Raw genomic sequence first — 18,103 nt, 5'->3', positions numbered from 1 at the left:
CATAGCAGACTTATTATAATAACAGCTCTCCTGCAATTTAAATTCCAAGTCCCATCCAGAACCTGGAACTTATCTGCATTTCAATGCTGCATTTACTCTGACATTATGCATCATCTTCTGGGAAAAGCAAATTCCTTGAAACAACAAGCCTCTCATTCTTCAGCTTTAATCAGGCAAGAACATATGCACGTACAAACACAAGGTGAAAAGAGAAAGAGCTCATTAAATGTCCACCAGTCCCTACGCATCTCCAAGTCCCTGCTAGATGGGACTAAAGCATGTGTGTCACAGCAATCACTTAGCTCCCAGGGACAGCTGTGGATCAACTTGACAATGTACATATATGCAACTTCCCTCCACAGCTCAGAAAGCTGTTATTTCTTTCACTCTTTAGCTCAGCAAGTCAAGAACACAGGCATTAAAACCCTTCAGATTTGCTTGCCCCCCAAAGTATCTGTACAGGAAATGGAGCTGTCTGTAGAGCCTCTTAGGTTCCAGAAAAATAATTAAGGTCTTGAAGGTCAGACATTTAAAATATGAAGACTGCCCATAAAAATCATTTAATCTGACACTTTCAGAGACATCTTAAAGATTTTATGATCACTTGCCTGCACCCTTCACTAGGTGCTGTATTTTGGAGAGCCTCGTCTACAGAGCTACAAGCAGTGAAGCAGAAATTAAGAGCACAAATAGTGAATTTTCTAAGAATTTTGAGCTCCATTTGCAGTAGTATTTTTAGCCTATTTATATGAATGCATGATAGAAACAAAAATGACTTAACTAAATATAGACCTTATATATACGCCAACTCTGAACAATAATCCTCTTTATAAAGAATTTGTATATTCATGGAGTCTCATATAACATTTAACAGACTAATTTAGAAAGACATTTACAGAAAACCCACCCAGCCTCCCACTACATCTGCAAAATGTTTTCTAACACCACTTTCCAGATACCTAAAACTGCTTCAAGTGCACCCTCACAATGGTTCACAAAGGTTCTCCAGTCTATTTTATTTCTCTTTTTTTAACATTTTTGATAAACTCATCATTCCAGGAGGTGCTGAGCATCTGTTCTTTCCATTGACTTTAAAGAGGTATCTGAGTGGTTTGCATTCATTAAGAGTCTAAACGTGAACTTCAGTGTTTGGATCTTAAAGCATCGACTTGGGCAAAACTCTGACTCAAGACAGGGACAACTTTAAAAACAAAAGACAGGGACAACTTTAAAAACAAATATACCTCTTCTGGCATAATTGGTATCCATATCCTTAAAATGCACCATAACAAAGTCTGAAGACTTGAACAAGATACTCTCTAGAATGTCTTCACGTTTTGGCCCCAAACTGGATTCCGCAGTTTTCCGATGAGCAGCATCAAGCACTAAATCACACTATTAGAGACATAAAAAGAATACACTAGCTTAATGCACAAGAAGCCACTCCATGACTTCCATCTACTTGCAAAAAACCCCAGGTATTTACAATGTTAGTCTGCTCATTTACAGTAATCTGCTTCTGCAGAGCTAGACGTGAACAGTTACACCACTCATCATAAATATTCACATTTTAATCGGTGATTAACATTGATCCTACTACCAAAGCACTAGGACCTTTTAAATAAAGGAAGAGACAAAATGGAAACAATTACCTTAGGACTGTAGGTTTTAAAAACTCCTTCATATATACCACCATTTTTCACCTGTACTTCACATTTGGATCCCTAGAATGCAAAAAAAAAGAAGAAGAAAAAGAAAATGCAGCTTTCTACCAGGACTGACAAATGACTGAGAACTGTGAAGCTGTGACATTTGAGTGGTTTTCTTAGGCATATTTTTCATATAAGCATAAGACATAAAAAATACAGCTCAGTTTTTACTCAAATCTCCTCATTCAACATTTCTGCTTTTATAAATACACCACTGTGTGCTGCAGATGCAAACAGCTGGATGAGTACCAACATATTTGTTGTGAGGGGATTGAAAGGTACTCACAGAAAGGTATTTGGTACTCTCAAGACTTGACCAGTTCTGCACAAAACCAAGTTTTTGGGCAAAATCAAAATCTGCACTTGTGCAGGTACAAATAAAGCTGAAAGCTTATCCTGGACTCTAGTAGACGTGGGACAGTGTCTTCATTATGAGATGTCAGGACTTGCTTTAAAATCTAGGGAGAAAAGCTTCCATTCCCTGTACACAGACTCATTTTATTTATCCAAAACCTCTCTAAAGACAGAAAATTCAAGGTAGGATCAGTGCACTTAAGAAATTTGCTTTACCCCCTACAAATCTTAAGCTTTCCAAGCTAAAAATATAGACTCTCACAATGGTTCTTTAAAGTTCCATCTTGGCCAAACACTCCTACTGATGAAGTTCAATATTCAGTCCATTCTATTGCAATTAATGGAGTGGTTAACAATTCTGAGTCACTACAGAAAGTGTTTAATCATCCCTTCCAAATAGGAAGACTTACAACAACTGATGTAAGGATGTGAACCATTCTCATGTTCGCATAGATGCCATCAAAAGAAATCTGAAAAATTAAAGAGGATGTTGTCAGCAACATAGGAGAAGTATCTAACTATTCAAAAAGCCAGTGTGCCCAAAATAATGCAGGCTTTCACCAGTGCACACCAGTTCCTATAACCATTGGTCCAAAACCTTAGATGTCATACATAGAACTTAAGTCACATGAGATTTCCAGAGCACCATTCGCCCTTTTTCTGATTGTGAAAGGTCTGAGCATCCTTCCAAACAAGATAAATGTTACCGAGTGCCCCTAATGTCATTCACTAAGGGAATTCTCCTGCTGGTTGGGTGAAGCTCATATGCAGACTCCCAACTGAAGAAGTCCTGCTACCACTCCCCTCTGGTTTTATGGCCATCAACAGGATAAGCTGCTTCAACAGCTGTAGAAGCACAAAAGTACTTCCAGGGTCTGTTGAATAACATCCTTTCACCTATCAGACCTGATTACACGCATTAACAGAAGCTAAGTTCATCAACTTATGGAGCATGAAAAAGCTACAAAACCCAGAACAAAAAAACAGAGTAATTCACTGCAGGGTCAGGATTTGAGACCCTACACTGGGATAGCTGACCAAGGATCACCCAGGTTGCTAGATGACAGATCAGCATCCATGAAGTGCCAAGGATGTCTGGGTTTTGTGACATCTGGTATTGCTCCTTGTCAGCTTCACAATGCAAAACGAGATGCTGAAACACACAAGGACCCCCCCCATACTTTGAGCTTTTTAACTGACAAGTTATCTTTTAAAGTGTCAGCTACTCCATCCACTTCCTCCTGGTCCACACCTTCCTGGGATGAAGAGACAGGATTCGTGATGCTCCTATGCTCAACGCTCAGTATGGATGACATAAAGATGAACTCTTTCATGATGTTTAGTGTTTGCACATGACTTTTTTCACCACTCTTCCTCAAAGCTGCTTTGTTTTTACTAAAGTGTCTTGTTATCTTCAATAAACATTTATGTAAGTAAACTGTAGTCCTTTCAAACCTTCCTTCCTCAAAATTACCCTTGAAAAACAAGCCAGTAACAAATTAGCAAATATTTGATTAGTGCAGTTCAAAGATCCACTCTTTAAATTGAGATCTACATCTTCAGCTTTGATAAAACAAGTCAAGCCACACCTATACTTCAACAATATACAGCTCCAACAGTAACTAAAGCTATGCATTGAGATTGCTGATAACACTGGGTTATCTGGTTTATAGTAAAGCTAAACAAAATTGTTATTTTTGTTTAACTAAATGCTGCCTTACTGTCATCTGTTTGAAGGAGAAGCCAATGTTGGAGTCTTTGGAGAGGAATTAATTCAAAAATGTTGCCTTAAGTTAAATGTTATCTGTATCTACAACTATAATTGCAAGAAAATGCAGAATATTTACATCAGTGTAGTTAAAAGTTTAAGTAAGCCTCCCTCCTTCACCCTCCTAAGCCACTTCAATGATGCAAGATGCTACATTTTTAGAGAAGCATATCTCAATCTGAAGTATTCACTATGGTATCCAAAGGAAAGAATTGAGAGAACATTCCAGTATCTACTATTCTATTATTGATACTTGGGTTTGCTGTACAGGAATTGTTTTCCTCCTATCTTAAAAGTGGTACAGTGCGGGGGGGAGGGGAGGGGAAATACTTACCGTAGGCTGAGGCGGTCCTTTGCCACTGCTGCGACCTCTGAAATTAAACATATACATGAGATATGATTAAAAACTGCCAAAACTGGTTCACTTCTTAACAAGTAAGAATTCAAAACCCATCTTAATTTAGTGGTAAGAATAGGATCAGAGAAAACCAGCATTGCCCCAGAGACGAACTTGACAGCTACAGGGCCCATGGCATTTATCCACCAAATTACTGGCCTACAAGCAACTAGCATTGGTTAGGAGGCAAGAGGTTTACCTACAGTAAAGAATAAACCAAAGAAAATACTAAGCCAGTGTCCTTGCAAAATACATTAAAAATAAATTATTTCTTAAGCAGAATCCTGTAACTAAAGCAAATTCTGAAACTTATTGGCACACAAACCCATAAACTCCCTTTGAGGCCCAATCCCTACATAGCACAAGGTCCCTTCTGTAAGATCAGAGGCTCAACACACCTCTGCTGTCCATCTGAGTAAGGGCCACCCAAATAACTGACCCACGCTGCAAGTTAGAGGAGCCCTGACTGCAGAGACCTCCTCACAGTTTGCTTATTACTATCACAACTATGGAGAGTCAAACTAATGTCAGCCCTCACTCACAGACTACTTTTAATGCATATCCGGCATTCAGGACACTTAAAAATATTTTATGTTAATCTGCATGCTCTTACTATCTCACAAAACAAGATGTAACAACAGTCTGTGCCCTTCACCTCAGATATTTGAGTCCCATCAACACCCTTGCAGCTAGCAAGTCCAACATCTACAATTCTTTAGTGCTGTGTCTTATTTCAGAGTCAATTCCTTGCACCAAGTCCTAATTCCAAATACTCTTGCAGTGATTCACATTTGTATCATGATTTCAGGAATCCACATTAATGTGAGGCAAATGAAGTCTTCTACTTTAAAAAAAAAATCCCTTTTTAAAATAGATCCACCTTAAACATGCACAACCATTTAATTAAAGAGACCCAAAGAATCACATCTGTGTTTCCAAACATCCAAACAACAGTGAAATCTAAACCCAGCTGAATGTCAACTCCATTTAATTGCTTTTGAAAACACTAAGCTGTGGTTGAATACGACCTTGCTCTCAAAACATGCCCTTATAAATAGGGCTCAAATGTTAGTCAAGAAATCAAATGGACTTCTAATGAACAGAAATAAATTCTGCAGAAATAAGCAAGTTCATCAGAGAACCATGAAAGGCCTTAATGAGGAAAAAATGGAAACCCACTAAACTATCACCTGACTTGTTTAAGAAAAGCTTCTGAAACAGAAACAGTCTCACAGCATCAGGCACACTGATGACTTTGCTGACTGGCATCAACTGCAGATTTTGGGTGTCTTGCTGATATTTTCAGAATACTTGCAGAGTAATAATCTCACAAATAAACCCTAATGCAAATAACCTTTATTAATTACCTATCAACCATAACTTTCCAGAAGGCAGCTTCATGACTTCAGGCTTGCTTTGGAGACAAGTGAGTCTCACCATTTACCAAGCCTGCCACTTAGCAAATGGCCACCTACAGCACAAGGCTGAAGTGAGCCCTTCCTGAGCCTGGAATATAATATTCAGTTGAATGATTCTCTTCTTTATGAAGTCATCACACCAGATGTGAAACACTCAAATAAAAGAGAGGTACACTCCAGTTCTGACTTTTCCTTCTATTACAAATCAAAAGTGTCAACAACATGGTCTTTCAAAGAACACAACCAGAGTCAAGCTGTTCCCTCAGCTGGTCTCAAAGATTTTAGAAGATAACTGTTTCTACATCAGCTATAAAATATCAAAAGTGAGAGAGTTTTGTGTCTCTGAAACAGAAAGCACTCCCTTTTATTTCTTCCAGTTTAGTGGTGACCTGGCAGTGTTATGCTAATGATTGGACTTGGTGATCTGAAGGGTCTCTTCCAACCAAAACGATCCTGTGATTTTAGTAACAAGTACTCAGAGAACATAAATAACTGGGTTGCTAAACTGGTCAGAAAGTCTGGAATATTCCCTTCAATCAGCAACCCATCTAGATTGTTCTAGATTCTCCATCTCTTGCCACATTTCCAAAATTACTGCACTTACCCACGTTTCTTTAAGAAACAATCTGACTGCACACATCCACGCTGGCAAGAGGTTCTAACTTTTCTAACCAGACCATGAATTAAGCCAGTTGCAGATATCCTCTAAGCTATTCAGGCCTCTTTACAGTCCTGACCTCTTGTTTTCCAGTAACAACTGCTTAACACAAACCATTACAAGAAAGAAAAAACATTCACCAAGATGAAAAAGAGACCAACTCTGCCAACGCTACACAATTCAATCAAAACTGTGTCTTCTGCTAAACCCAAGGCCATCAGCTTGAGGTTTATATTCCAACAATTGAAGACTCCAGTTCAAACTATCCTTTGAGACATCTTTGATGAATCATATTAAAAAAACAAAATAATTAGATTTTTTTTTTTAAAGCAGAAAACAAAAGCAGTAAGTAGGTGGTCTTTTAAAACACTGGGGTAGCACTAAAAACAAATATGGAGGTGGAAGAAACTAGAAGGGGTCAGTAGCAGCTATCTAAACCACATCCTGATTACAGTAAGTATGGAGAATGAAGTACATTTTGTGTTGCAGGAATGTGGTTAAAGGTAAGCATGGGCACAGCAGCTTGGCAAACCCAACTTGTAAACCCCTTTGAGGTAGCCAAGTCACAAAAAGTCAGGAAAATGCTGCATCAGACAAAGTAACAACCAGATAATTAAACTTAGTAGCCAGCTCACTTCAGGCCAGAGGTTACACCTCAAGAGTCAAAGTCTCCATAAGTGCTTGATCCCAAATGCTGCACCACAACCATTCAGGAACCTGCATTTTTCTTCCACTTTTCATGGGCATTTACTCTCCTATTCCTCAGCATCCCTCATCTCCCACCCTAATGTTTAAATGCCAAGTAGAGCATTTGTATAAGCAAAGCAAGGTCATGCATTTGTATTTTTCCAGTTATGTGAAAATAAATGCAAGGACCATGAGTCTTGCCAGGATGTGAAACAAAGTCTTGGGTTTTCTCTCCAGCAGCACCTTCACTTTGAGACTAAGCCACAAACACAACCATACTGGATTTCATGTCTAGAGCAGAAGTGCAACTACAAAGACTGTGGAAGTTAGAGTGAATGGATGTTTCTGGAGCACTGGCTGACATTACTACAGCTTTGAAAATAGATCTGCAGGATACTCTGAACAACTTGCAGAGAGCTGGTAAAACTTTCTGCTAAAGGAGGAATCAGAAGTACAATTTTTTATTTAAATGCAGCATCTGTCTATAGCAGACAAGAGTCAAAGCTGACAAATTGAAATAGCAGAAGTCCTGCAGTGTTGTTTTCTGTAGTTTTCCACAATATTCACATTAATAGTATCAACTTCTATCTTCTTAAAAGATGAAACCTTCTGAAGCATCTGAGTATGTAAGGAACCTGACTCAAGTTTGACCTAGTGCACATCTGTAACCTGTTGATGGACTTAGTGACTTAAGAACCTTCTTCCTGTACATTATCATGAACCAGTTGTTAAATGAAAAGTTGCTCAAAAATCAGGTACACAATATCACACCAAAGTGTACTAACAGTGATAAGGAAAGAGACCTGCAGGTCATCCATTCATTGTGCTCAGCAGTTTAGCAAAGCTGCATTAAAACCAATGCACACAAAGATGTGAGAACCAACCAGAAAAACTCTGAATGAACACGAATGAACCTCTAGAACAGTCACCTCAACAGCCTCAGCACTCAACATTCCCCATTACTTCTGTATGAACATAGTGGATACCTCTCATATGCCCTTCAATTAAGCCTTTAGATAGGCTAATAACAAAAGATGTCAAGGAAAAAGGAAAGTAAGAGGATGCAAGAAGCATTAAGTCTCAAAATCAAGTTACATAAGATGGGCTCATTCCAGTTTCACCTTTTCAGTGGGCAAAACCATTTAGAAAACCCAGTAACTTAAGAGTATTCTTAAAGAACTTCCAAGTCTAGCTAAGCAAGAAAGTTGCCAAATAAATAGGAGAAAGACCTTATGCCACAAATGTAACTAGAGACGTAACCACCCAAAACGAGGTGTTTAGCCTTCAGACAAAATAACTAGGGATGAAAATGGGTAACAAAAAGGATGCAGTGCTGAAGGAATGCTGGGGCAGATGCAACTTTCAATCACAGTGCCACCAGCCTTCCAGGGCTTGTGTAAGGGTAAAACTGAACCAGAACACCAAAAATGGGTATTAGATAATGGTTTGACTAACCCAGAAGAGCAGATTTGTGTGCAAGATCTACATTTTCTCCCATTACAATTCAACCTGCTCTTGGCATCCCCCCTCCAGTCCCATTTCCCATCTGCCATGTTCCACATGCAACTGATATTAAACAGAGGCACTTACTGCCTTTATTTAAAAAAAAACAAAACAATGAAAACCAACCAACAAAAACTATTAATACTTGTTTGTTCTGATATACCTTTGAGATACCTTGATTTGTGTTTTTTTCCCCTTTATGCAAAAGAAATTAACATTGTAGAATACTGTAATGACCACACAAAATTCAACCTTTTCTGATACAGAATACATATACCAATCATCATGAAACCATGGAAATAAATATAGAGAGCAAAGCTGACTCTCTACCCACTGTCAGAGGCAGAAGGACTAAGTCCTTAGCCCAATTAAGTCTTACAGTAATAAACACAGAGAAAATTAGGTCCAGGACAGTTAACTCTCAACAAGCTTTCTACCCAAACCTAAGCATTTAAAAGCAATGTAGCCATGGGAAGTAACATTCTTTTCCATTTCAAGATAAGAAGGGCAGCACTGCAAGGAAACGAGCTGCTAAGAAGAAAGCCTGGAATAAACTGGAGATGTTTATGTTTCTATTAAATATGATCCTTCAAATATTTAAATTTCTATTAAATAGTATTGAAATCATGATGCAGAGAAGCTAAAAAAGAAAAGACATTTGATTTTTCCAGCAGAAAAGCCACTTAGGTTTAAATCTGCAGTCCCCTAAAGACAGGAGTTTTCTTTAGGACAGCACAGGAAGTTCTCTGAAAGCATTCCACAAGGCTCCACCAGCCCTGGGAACTGTGATTTTTTACACTCTGCTCAGAATTAACTTGAAAAATTGATTAATAAGAAAAAAGTGTGAACAACTCTGAAGGAACATGTCAGTTGTTTAGCAGCCCCACTACAACTCCCTAAGGAATTCTGAAGTGGAATTTATCCAACAAAACTGAAAAGGCAACACTGATAAAAGAAATTCAGTGGCTTGAATCTTAATATTTGGGAGGGAAATCGAGGCTTGCATGCCCCCTAATCTACAGAGGCAAGTGTCACCATCACAGTGAATGAAGGAAAAATAAAGCTGTAGGTTTTGTTGCCCTTCACGTTAACCTCTACAGTGCCACTGTGTGTTGGCAGGAATAACTGTTTAGCAAAGCACAGTAAACATCATGTTCAGTGTAAACAGCCATATGTAAAAACCATTAAATCATGGCAGTGAGGTGCTGAGGTATTATTGTTAGTATTTATTTTGTCCTTTGCAACCCTACCAAAGCATTCCCACTTCCAGTTTCACAGACTGGTATCACAGCAAAACCCTCTTTCCAGCGATGGCCAACAATGGGACCACTGTAAATTCTGTTTTATGGCCAAGATGCAAAACCGAGGGAGAATAAAAGTCGAGTGAAAAGAGCAAGATGAATAAAACTTGAAATGAAACGGCTCTGAGTGACCATGACCTTCAAAACTGTTACCGTCCTGCTCTGATTGTTTGTTATGACCCCCAGAGCACTGGAAAAATTCACAACACTATAAAGTTCATTTTTTTTTCAGCCCCTTTCTCTCCCTCAAATATGTGTTAATTTTTACAGCAAATGCTCCGGGAGCAGAAGCAGGACCAATCTTCCAGAGGCTGTATGAGACAGCAGGGCCTCCGCAGCGTGGAAGATGTGGGGAGGGGAATCTGAGCCTGCTAAGGAGGGGGAAAAAAATAAAAATAAAGGGGAAAAAAAGAAAGGGTGGGAAAAAAATTGACCCGATTCCCCACCCCCTAAATATGGGAAAATGCAAAGCCGTGCTTGGAACCCCCATCCACCGGCGGCGAGGCCGAGGAGCGCTCCCGCGGCCTGCCTTCCCGCGAGAATTTTATTGCGATTTAAATAAATAATTTTGTATGTGTTAAGATGAAATAAAATGAACCCCTGTGAGCTAGGAGGGGCTCCTCCACAGGCCTGCGTCGGCTGCCACAAGGCAGGACCCGCTGCTCACCCTCCCACCCACCCCCCGACCGCCTGGGACCACCCCGCCGCCCCCCGGCCCCCAGGCCGCCGCCATCGCGGCCGGCACCTTCCCGCCGCCGTCCCCCCGCGCACGTGCGGCCGCCGGCTACGGCGCCTCGCCCCCGCCGCCCCCCGCCTCCTCTCCCCGCCATCGCCTCCTCCTCCTCCTCCTCCTCAGCAGGCGGGTCACGTTGGCCCGGGGGAAGCGGCGCCCCTCGCCCCCGCCGCAGGCCCCGCCAGGCCGCGAGGGTTTTCGTCCCACCGCCCCGCCGCGGAAAAAAAAAAAAAAAAGGAAAAAAAAAGGAGGTCCCGCCTTGCCCTCCACCGTCCCTCGCCGCCTGAAGGGCACCGGCCGCGGCCCGGCGTGGCGGCCTCGCCCCGACGGCACTGCGGAACCGGCAGGGCCCCCTCGGCGGGCCTGCGTCCGCCCCGCCCGCCCGCCATGCCGGCTCCCGCCCCGCCGGGCGGAGCCCCCCGCGCCGGGCCGGGCCATGTCCCCCGCCATGCAGCAGGCCCCGCTCCCCCTCCCGGCCGCGCTGCCGCCGCCGCCGCCCATGGAGGCCGGTGCGGGGAGAGGGGGGGGAGGGAGGGGGGGGGAGAGCTGCGGGGGGAGGGGGAGCGGCACCCGCGCCGGGCTCTCCGCGGCAGGGCCAGGCACTCAGGTCGGGCCTGCCGCCGCCACCGCGCACCCACCTGCCCATGTTCTGCCTCCCGCCGCCTGCGGCTGACGGGAGGCCAGGGCCGCCGCCGCCGCTGCTGCTGCCGGGGGGTTTGCGGTTGTTGCCGGCGGCCTGAGCCGCCGCCGCCGCCGTTTGCTTGAGGGACATGACGAACAGGGAGAGGGCCGGGGGTGCGCGCCGGGGCTGGGCGAGGGCCGGTCCGCAGGAGGCCTCGCTGCGCTGGCGGGGCCGGGGCGCCGCTGGCTCGGCCGGTTGCTCCCAAACAGTGCGAGCGGGGCGGAGGGAGCGGAGCGCGGCGCGGAAGGATCCGCGGAGGGGGGGTGGGGGGGGAGAAGGCCGGACCGAACCGGCGGGTGAGGGGAAGGAAGGAGCGGAGGGATGCGGCGTTCACCCCTCTCGCTTCTCGAGCACCTCGGCGGTGGTAACGGGGTGGTGACAGGGCGGGGAGCGGCGAGGCGGTGATTCCGGAGCGGGCGGCAGGCGCGGACTCTTTACGGGAAGTCGGAAGGCTCCGCGGCTGTGCTGTGGCGGGTGAAGGGGCGGAGGCGGGAGGCGGGGAGGGGAGGGGGACACGTGAGGCGGCGGCGCGGGACGGCGGTAGCTCCCGCTGCAGCCCTGGCCCGGCCCCGGTGGGGCCGTGAGGCCCCCGCGGGTGCAGTCTTCCCCTCCTAACCCTCACAGTCCGCCCCCGCCTTACACCCCCCCGCAAAGGGCAAGCCCTAGCCGGTGCCAGCCGCGTTCATGCCCCCGGCGCGGACGCTGCGGCGGGCAGGGAGAAGGGGAGGGAGGACGGCCCGCAGGCCCCGGCCCCTCAGGGGAGCGTTCCTTCTCGCCCCGCGGCGCACGGCCCTGCCTTGCGGCCTTCTGTCTGCACCGCCCCGCAACCCTCGGCGGGGTGGGCGCCACCCGGACCTGCTGCTGTCCGCCGAGGCCCCGCTCGCCCCCCTCCGCCGGCGAGCAGGAGCGGGAGGGAGGGCGGCGGGCAGGGCCCGGCAGTGCATCGTTCAAAAGAAACCCAACATGGAGAGACACCAAAAGTGAGAAAAAATGGCCGAGCCGCCGACTAGCTGTGAAAGGCGAAATGGAGAACCTCGGCCCCGCTGTGTTTGCCAGCCAAACTGCACCCGTCTCCTGCCTTTAACCACAGATCTCCCTTTAACCACTGAGATACCGAACTACCACCAGTGAACACTGACGTCACATCGCCCTCCACCGTGGAGCCAGCCGTAGGAAAGCAAGATGGGGCCCAAGGAATTGCCACGTTCCTTGCTGACAGCCCTCACTATTAAAGCTTTATGGTGTTTGTTCCACGCACACACCCCCAAACTACTGCAGCTCGAAGAAAATCGGCATTGAACTGAGAATATTTGAGCCCAAGGTTCTTCTACTGCTCCATGCTGTTACCTATCCACCACCACCAGATTACCTGCAGAGATCCAAGCGGCAGAGGCTATTAATCTTTGCCACATCTGTGGTAGCTGCTTTACGCAGAGCAGTGGTTTCACCAACTCATACCAACACGTTAAAAAAAAATTAAAGCCTGGTTTGTCCTGCTAAAAATCTATGTACATACAGGATTAGTAAGAGCAGATGTAACTTGAAAACCAAGAGCTAAATTGATTTATAGCCATGGTTACTCAAAACGCTCAGGGTTTAATCTATTCATAGAAATGCTCCAGAAATCCCACAGGATTTCAAACGTAATAAAAGGGAGCTGTGCTCTTAAGCAGGCATATTTATACACCTTGCTTGTAAAGCAACAGCTTTCCCATGTGGTTGGGAGAGTTGTGGGTGGCAACACACAATGGTAAAGAAGATAACAAATATTTAACAGCTTTCTTAAATTAGCAAAGTTGGTTCCCCCCCTTCCCCCCTACCCCCCCCCCCCCCCCCCCATACTTTTGACTGTTAAACTGCTTGGTTTACCTTACAGGCCCCCAAACCCTTGTGGTTAACACATTATTAGCTAGATAACAGATACTGGCCAAAATGGACTGAGCACAAAGATTTTTCTCAGTGAAAATTCTTGCCCTGAACAAGCAGCACTTCTAAGAAAAGTAGTTATTTGTTTTCTTCTGGATCACTCACAGGACACTTTGCTATTTCACAGCAATGCAACAAAGAGAGAAGGATATGGAAGATTTCTGCAGGCCAGGAGGTTTCATAGGAGACACCGGCACCTGCAGAGCTGAAAACAAGTTGTGCTACTGCTGGCCACCAGTTTTAGGCACATTTACTCTAAAAGCAGAAGTCTGCTTTGCTGCATGTGATAAGACAACCAACATTTCCTAAGATCAGCTAAGACCTTTTGAGATACATACACACATATACAGAGATATGTGAAACCCACTGAATTTTATTAACTAATACTGGACCTCAAGTGAAGAACCTCCCAGTGCTGCCACAATAAGAGAAACACAGCAGGAAAGGAGCTTGAAGAGGCAAAATATACTTTGATACTAGCTCAAGCCATAGCCAGCAAAGACCTTTTTAAGACCACACTGACTTACTCAGTGTGCTTCATCAGCATGCTTTGGATTTGAAAGTAAGTTGCCAAGAAAAAGCACAAGGAAGTCTGATAAGAGACTGATTATAACTTATCCAGGTCACTTTAATAGTTGGGGTTTTATTTTAAAGACCATTACTTCACTGCTTTTTCAGGTAAGAGTGTTTACAGCATAGCAATTAGTCACTATTGCTGTGGCTAAAGGTTAAGGACTATTAAAGAGCCTGCAGCATTCTGAAGTGACAGCCATACTCTGGGGTCCTGCTGGTGAAGATGGAGCCCTGGATATTCAAAGATATCAAAAATACAGAAGTTCCCTGGGCTGAGATAGGTTTCAAGATAGGATGTGAACACACTAAACTACCTAATGGAGTGACATTGCATGGGTATGAACACACTAAACTACTTTTTAGGGGTGACATTACATGCACCAGGAGCAGTATGAATAAGACTCGTGTTCATGTCTGCAGCAATGACTCAAGTGCAGTTGCAGTTTGACTTGTTTTCTCCTTCAATGTCTTCTTTGTTTGGTTAAGCTCTGTTTGGCTTTCATTGTGCCCTCCCATTTTTGTTTGTCAAGCATCTTCATTAAAGAAAAGAAAACAAATAAATAAAAGAAAGGAGAAAAGAAAAAGAGAAACACACACACCCCCCCAAAAAAAAAAACAAGGCAATACATATTAAGTGTAGAAGAAACTAAATGAAACAGCTTCAACAGTCAGGGCCACCAGAGAACCTGCAGGTTGGTTTCCAGCGGTGGCCAGCTTCTTTGGTGAGCAGCTGCTCCTCACCTTTCTGTTGTGAGCAGACATCTGCAACACTCTACCCAAATTCCCAGAGTGATAGGATCACATCATTCCCTGTACTTCTGCCTACTCTCCTTTGCTAGCCCCCCATTCCCAATAGGCTGTAGTTACTCATTTATGGTTTGGCTCTATCTGTTTCTCACTTGTTTGCTGTTCCCCACCCTTATGACTGCAAGTGTTGCTGCAGATGAGGTTGTGACAAAGGACAGCCAACAGTGGGTGCAGTGGTCTAGCTGTAGAAACATTCAGGATTGAAAGGCAAGGAGGAAAAGCAAGGATTTCTAAAGGAGAATCTTATGGTGTTCTGCCCTTCCTGCTCACTTTCCAGGCTGGAGCTGCTCTTTTTCAGGACTGCTCCTTCCATTCAGGTTCAGGACTCCGTGTGCAGGCTGCATTTGCATCAGCAGATGAATGAGCCTGATAATATCACCACTTACCAGGAAGTGCTATGTGATGTAACATTTCCTTGATCTAACCTGCTGTTAGGTGGTTGTGCTCTCTTCCTTTAGCTACTCTGGGTGATCCTCAAGAGCGTGCAACAAGATGAAACACGCCTGCCTGCAGAGGGACAACCAGCAGCAGGCTCTTGGCTTTTATTTTAAGTGAAATCAGCTGCTACAGAAGCTGAGCGAACTGAGCATTGCTACACCTGAATTTTCTCTCCCCTGAAGAGTTGTGTTATTTCCTCCCATTATCCCAAACTCTGTTCTTGGAGGCTAAGGTTTTGTGACCAGTGCTACAGGCACAGGATCTCCAGACACCCAGAAAGACATTAGGAAAACAAATCAGGTACTCTAACAAGAAGCACTTCCCAGAGATATAAGATATTACCTCATCAGCAAAGCTGCCATCAGTTTTAACTGATGAACATGCTCCTGGCCAAACCAGAAAGAGGAGCGTGCACAACAAGGAGCAAAATCAAACCCCAAACCAACCAGGTGGGATAACTTCTGCCTACCTCTGCCTTGCTTCCCCACTCTAGGCTCTATGTAGTGTCTTCTCATAGAATTGTTTTAATTGAAAGAAGCCTTCAAGATCATCAAGTCCAACATTAACCCAGCACTACCAGGTCACTGCTATACTGTGTCCCTCAGCACCACATCTACACAAGTTTTCAGTCCCTCCAGGGATGGGCACTCCATTGCTGTCCTGGACAGCCTGGACCAGGGCCTGACAACTATTTGGAGAAAGAAATTGTTCCTCATGTCCAACCTAAACCTCCCATGGCACAATTTTAGGCTGTTTCCTCTTGTTCTATATCTTGTTCCTTAGGAGAAGAGACCAATCCCCACCTGGCTTCATCCTCTGCTCAGGGAGTTGTAGAGAGCCAGAAGTTTCCCCTCAGCCTCCTTTTCTCCAGGCTGAGCAATGTCTTTGCCTACAGCCCCTTGGATTCACAGCTCAGTCCCAAGCAGAGGCCAGCTCATCTACAGTTACAGATACAGTTTTTGATCTGCTCTTGCATTTTCACAGCTCTTTCTTACCAGTTTGTCTCAGTCCACCAGCACCCCCCTCCAGCTCAGTTCACACAGGGTGTGGATGACAGATGTGCCTGCTGAGCCACGTTTGCCAGCTGCTTCTCCTGCAAACAACCCACAGGAGAAGGGAAATGCCAATGTCCACAGAGCACAGGAGAGACACAGACGTGCCAGAGCTTTTTGCACCTATAATCAACATTTCAATGAACCTTGCTCTCCATTTCTATTCACCCTGGGCACTAAACAAGGACATTTCCTTCCTCAAGAAGTAAAGCTCCAGGACCTGCACAGCAATGCTCTAGCTCTGTACAATTGTTTCAGGATAGAGCTGCAAACTGGGAGACGCCAGCTGTGCCCAAACTGCCCAGCAATCTTCTGCCAAGCACTTTGTGCTTTTAAGATTTCTCATTTTCACCAAAGGGAGAGGGAAACCCAGCCTCGCCCCTGCTCAGCAGCAGCACACAAAGCAATGGTTATGCCAAGCTTTAGCTCTTAAATCCCTCAAGATCTGGTGCTCAGAGTGCATAAACAACCTGTGCCTCACAGCCTCGCCGAGCTGCACCTCCACGTTTCCCCAGCACAACCACACAGATCCACCAATGCCCATCCTCTCCCCGTCCCTTTGCTGAGACAGGCATGCCAACAAGAAAGCCAGTTGCCATGGCATTTTTTCCCCCTACAGACAGATGTCCATTAAAAACCCAGTCAGCCTCAGGTTTGCTTCACAGAGCAGCTTTCAGTTATTATTGCCAGCCCACAAGGAATTTCCACCCTGCCCCTTCACCTCAGATGTTTCGCTGCACTTCAGGATTAATCCCAGGGGATCAGAAGGAAACTACCACAGAACAGGTACACTGAAAGGACAAATTTAGGGTTGTGACCATGGTTTATGTTTTTGGCAGATGACTGCCACATGGCAGCATTGGGAAAGAGTTGAATTCGTTACCTCTGGCACTCTTTCCCTTGTTCACTAAGATTCTGTGCTGAAATAATCAGGCAAATTGGAAGTGAGATGCAGAGCTTCTCCCTTCCTCTGCCACATTACTCCAGGGCTTAGATCCAGGATTTTGGCTTCAGGAGGAACCTGCTTGCCCAAGCCAGAATCATCATCTGAAACTATCTGTAGAGAAGGGATTCCCACCACCCTGTGCAGAAACCCCAGGCAGCGTCAGAGCAGGACCAAGCAGTCTCAGCAAACACGTGTGGCAAGGAGTGATGTCTTCTTCCTTGGGTACAAGGCCACAGTTATAAATAAAACTGGAAAAAGGGCATCATGGGTTCCATGCTTTCCCCTCAGGCCATCCCACCTGCAGTGTGGGCCAAAGCCCCCTTGGAGGTGTCCCTTAGAAAAAGCAGGAGAGCTTCCTACTGCAGAACTGGCAACACACCACCAGCATTTCCACAGGGTTGAGCTTCAAGAGGGAATGGTCAGGTATTTTTATTTAGGCTGTAACAGTACTAAATGTGTGAGAGCTAGATGCTAAAACTCAACTCTGCAGTGAAATTAGTTTTTCTTCCTCAAGCACTGCAGTGCTAGGACAACTGTTAAAGAAATTCTCTTTGTGATGTCCAGCAAGGGATCTCCCCACTTATATCTGGGTCTAAACCTGGCAGGGCTTCTAAAGTGTTCTTCATTTAGCCTCTGGCACTGGGGAGATGTCAGCCTTCTGCATGGGAGCTGACATTTTGGAGCAGTTATTGCAGCTCAGAGCCCTGCATCCGGGCTAGTTGGCAGCAAGTTTTCCACAGGAGCCTGGATCTTTGGTGGAGCCAAGTGTCCCTGCTTCAGCTGCAGGAGCCACAGCTCCTGGGCGTTCCGCGATGCACCGGGGCGGAGCACAACCCCAGCTGTGGGGTCCCGAGGGGACGCTCCCTTGCAGGCTGAGAGTCACTTCCCAAGCCGAAGCAGTTGGATTGCTGCTCTCGGTTACAGCCGGCGCAGCTGCAAATATGATCAAAAAGATCTAATCCTCTTAACTGCTTCTGCAGCAGGACTGCGATCGCTGCAGAGCAGAACGCTCTGATTGCAGTGTGCTGCCTGCATTCCCACCCAGCTCCCTACAGACTTCGGATTTTACACCACCGTTCATTCCTCCCCATGGATTTCTTGCGAGGAGGAGTAGGTGTTTGGCTCCTGGTGATGAAGCTGCAGGGGTATGG

General features: G+C 45.3%; 1 protein-coding gene across 8 annotated transcripts in view; it reads right to left on the bottom strand.

Moving 5' to 3' along the window:
* The window catches only part of ATXN2 (ataxin 2), a 54,255-nt gene extending 42,817 nt beyond the window's left edge, over positions 1-11,438 (bottom strand). For 5 of the 8 annotated variants that reach the window (XM_068163387.1, XM_068163389.1, XM_068163391.1 and 2 more), the window contains exons 1-5: positions 11,167-11,436; positions 4,166-4,202; positions 2,474-2,533; positions 1,653-1,724; positions 1,245-1,395 (exon numbers count right to left, since the gene is read on the bottom strand). In XM_068163387.1, coding sequence (XP_068019488.1) covers positions 1,245-1,395; positions 1,653-1,724; positions 2,474-2,533; positions 4,166-4,202; positions 11,167-11,300 — 454 coding nt within the window. In that variant the 5' untranslated portion in view covers positions 11,301-11,436. Of the gene's footprint in view, positions 1-1,244; positions 1,396-1,652; positions 1,725-2,473; positions 2,534-4,165; positions 4,203-11,166 lie in introns of all 8 variants that reach the window. The other 3 variants (XM_068163386.1, XM_068163388.1, XM_068163390.1) reach the window with 2 other exon arrangements.
* Between the last annotated feature and the right edge of the window lie 6,665 nt (positions 11,439-18,103).

This window comes from Melanerpes formicivorus, unplaced genomic scaffold (assembly GCF_026170545.1).
Source record: "Melanerpes formicivorus ecotype bairdi unplaced genomic scaffold, bMelFor1.0.p_v2 SCAF_72, whole genome shotgun sequence".
NCBI classification, from domain to species: Eukaryota; Metazoa; Chordata; class Aves; order Piciformes; family Picidae; genus Melanerpes; species Melanerpes formicivorus.
The sequence above is the reverse complement of the archived record's forward strand: the minus strand, read 5'-3'. Positions and strand labels throughout refer to the sequence as shown.